Genomic DNA, 3,018 nt, shown 5'->3' with positions numbered 1-3,018 from the left:
GAGCGTCTCTCTTCGGGACGTCCCAAGCCTAAATTCAAATTGTCAGTGTGCCCCAAATGCAACTATCTTACCTCGTTGTGCTGCAAGATTTTAATGTGAATCTTACTGCTTTATTCTATTTGAGGAGAATAGAGTAGCCCACAAGTTAGCATCTTATTTTTAGATCGTCGAATTTTGCACTGATCATATTTCATAGATTTGATTGAAAAGTTGTAAGTTCTATAAAATGTGTGATTAAAATTAATTGTTGACTTTCTTGAAAATCTATCAAAGTTTTTAAGCCACACCAAATAGGGGCTTAATTTCATATGTAGTTTATAGCAATTTAAGTTGACGAAAGTAACTTTTTATAATTAAAAAATAAAATTACTTAGCCTAAGCTTTCAGACTAAGCCTCAATGCAGAAGATCCCAAAGGCCTATTTATATATACACGAAAATGAGAGACGTGAAATGTTTGTACATTGCATATTGGACCATTACAACTCACTAAACCATGTTATTTGTCGAGCGGGGGAAGGAAAGCAAACGGACATATACAAAAATATATGCTTGTCTTGTCTTATTTGAACTGCCAGTAGAAAAGCTGGTCTGAATTCCCTGCCCATACTTGTTTGGCACATGAGGAGAAGTTTATTTCATTATATGAAGAAAAGGCTGTTAATTCCATTGAAAAAGTTGCTAATTCCTTCTATAATTATAAGAAAAGACAGTCTGTCAATGTAGGCTACCATAACTATCTGGATCTTGAAATTAAACAAAAGTGGATGAGGGAAAGTATAAAGCATAAAAGAAAGTGGAATATGTGATTGGATACTGAAAGTGCTAATGAAGAGAATAGTCTGCACTGAAGGTGGCGACAGGTTGCGAGTGAGGCGAGAATGTAGACCCTGCGTTTTCATCACGAGGGAAATTCCGGGGACGCTTTAAGATACACTCATGGAGATTGAGAGGAAAGTATGGAGGACCTTTTGAAATTGGGATACACTAATAAATTTTTGCCCCGGTTTGTTTTGGATTAAAATCAGATTGTAGTATATTTTGATAAAAGTCCATGAAACGAGTAGTTGAAAAGTTTTGGGTTGATGAAATGTATGGTTGAAATTAATTGTTAATTTTTAATTAGAATTTAATACAATTTTTTAGCTGAACCAAACCAGAAGTAGCCTGTTCGAATTTAACCAAGAGACAGGGAAAAACTACACTCTGGCATATGACAAGCATGACTAGGGAAATGAAGTATATTTCTTTATACTGCCTCTCTAGACGGGGAAAGTTTGTTTTTTGCATCTTTCGCTAGAGTATGTCCTATGTTTGATCTCCATAATAATAATACATGCCACATATAGAATAAAATATGAATATAGAATAGAAGAAGATTTTTATTAAGCTCTTCAATCATATGTATAAAATATGAAACAGGAATTACAGAATGATTATTATACCATCATTCAGTCGAATATAATTGAGAAACTGAACCTTGCATTCGATAATGACTTAGATATGTCAAAAATCACAAGAAAAGAAAAAATAATCTGTGATTTTTAGTGATTATGCAATGCAACAAGCATTTGGATTTTCATCAGAAAAGAGCTGAGGTGGGGGAATTCTTTCAATGTAATAAAGAGGCTGATAATAATGCATCATTTTCTGCATGGACATTTCATCACTAACGATCTCCTCTCCTTTCTTGGCTTCCTCTTTGTTTTCACCACCTTGCTCCTCCTTGCCTTCTTTCGTTCCCTCTTCCGGTGGTTTCTCTTCGGGTTTTGCTTCTTCAGCTGGTTTTTCTTCTTTTTTGTTTTCAGGCTTTGATTCTTCTGCGGCGGGCTTCTCAGGTTCCGGCTGGGGGACAATTTTGGCCTGCTTTCTTGTGCATCTATAGACGTAATCAACGAGCTTGTCTGCATCCACGGTGCCTGTTACTATCACTTTCCCAGAGCTTAATTCGGTTTCAACTGTCCTCACACCTATAGTACACAATCCAGATGCTATAACGAAACCGTAAACACCAAGAGAGATTTTAATAGGAACTGTTAAGGGTTAAATCCCGCATCGAATAAAGATTAAAATATAGACAAACATATAAGATTTGGGCTACTCTTCTTAATAAAATTGACCTTTTAAGATAGAATATAAGTTTTAATATGGTATCAATGCTCATTAAGCTCCAAAGAGCAGTTCGATCCGATTAAACTCAAAAATAAGCACACAAACATCTAGATTGGTCTGCGCCATCTCGCGATGTCAAGGGATAAATCCGACATTGAATACAAATGAAAATATAGACCAACATATAAAGGTTTGGCTACTCATTTCAATAAGGTTGACCATTTAAAATGAAACTCAAGTTTTAATAGAAATAACAGAGTTATTACCATGGCAAGTCATGTTTAGCATGTATACCAAGTATTACCTTTCATTTTGAGTATCTTTTTCTTAAGCTGCTCAGCACAGGCCTCACAGTGCATGTTCACATTAAGTTCCAAAGAAGCCAATCCACTAACCTGGATGTCAATCGAAAACATTTTTCAAAAAAGATTTGGGATTATAATTTGAATTTGAAAAAAAAAACAAATGTCAGATTTTTTCTACCTGTGAGGCAACAACTTCTGGTAGAGGTTCACCCTCAGTTTCCGGTAATGGCGATAAGACTTTGGCTGTTCTCTTGGTTTTCTTGATAAGTCTGTTGCATACTGTTTGAGGCTCCACAACTCCCTTTATAGTCACTTGGTTTTGAGCCATGTCGATCGCAACTCCTTCAACTCCTGCAAAGATCAATAATATATAAATTACAAAGAAGGCTCATTTTACACGTAAATTTTCAGTCGAGAGAGTGACCTCTTATCCTAAGAAGTGTCCTTTCAATCTTCTTTGCACATCCCACACAGTGCAAATCCACAAACAAGACAAATGGGGATGGTGGTTTAGGTTCTTCTTTCTTCTCCTCTGCCTTCTCTTCTTTCTTCTCTTCCGCCTTTACTTCTTTCTTTTCCTCTGCCTTCTCTTCTTTCTTCTC

At 36.0% G+C, this 3,018-nt stretch overlaps 1 protein-coding gene across 1 annotated transcript in view; it reads right to left on the bottom strand.

The window, feature by feature from the left end:
* Positions 1 to 1,378: 1,378 nt before the first annotated feature.
* The window catches only part of LOC111406813 (heavy metal-associated isoprenylated plant protein 9-like), a 1,900-nt gene continuing 260 nt past the window's right edge, over positions 1,379 to 3,018 (bottom strand). Inside the window, exons 2-5 of the mRNA XM_023036185.1 lie at positions 2,841 to 3,012; positions 2,595 to 2,767; positions 2,416 to 2,506; positions 1,379 to 1,969 (exon numbers count right to left, since the gene is read on the bottom strand). Of these exons, the coding sequence (XP_022891953.1) occupies positions 1,551 to 1,969; positions 2,416 to 2,506; positions 2,595 to 2,767; positions 2,841 to 3,012 (855 nt within the window). The 3' untranslated portion in view covers positions 1,379 to 1,550. The remainder of the gene's footprint in view (positions 1,970 to 2,415; positions 2,507 to 2,594; positions 2,768 to 2,840; positions 3,013 to 3,018) is intronic.

This window comes from Olea europaea, chromosome 12 (assembly GCF_002742605.1).
Source record: "Olea europaea var. sylvestris chromosome 12, O_europaea_v1, whole genome shotgun sequence".
NCBI lineage: Eukaryota > Viridiplantae > Streptophyta > Magnoliopsida > Lamiales > Oleaceae > Olea > Olea europaea.
This window is presented reverse-complemented; position numbering and strand designations above follow the sequence as displayed.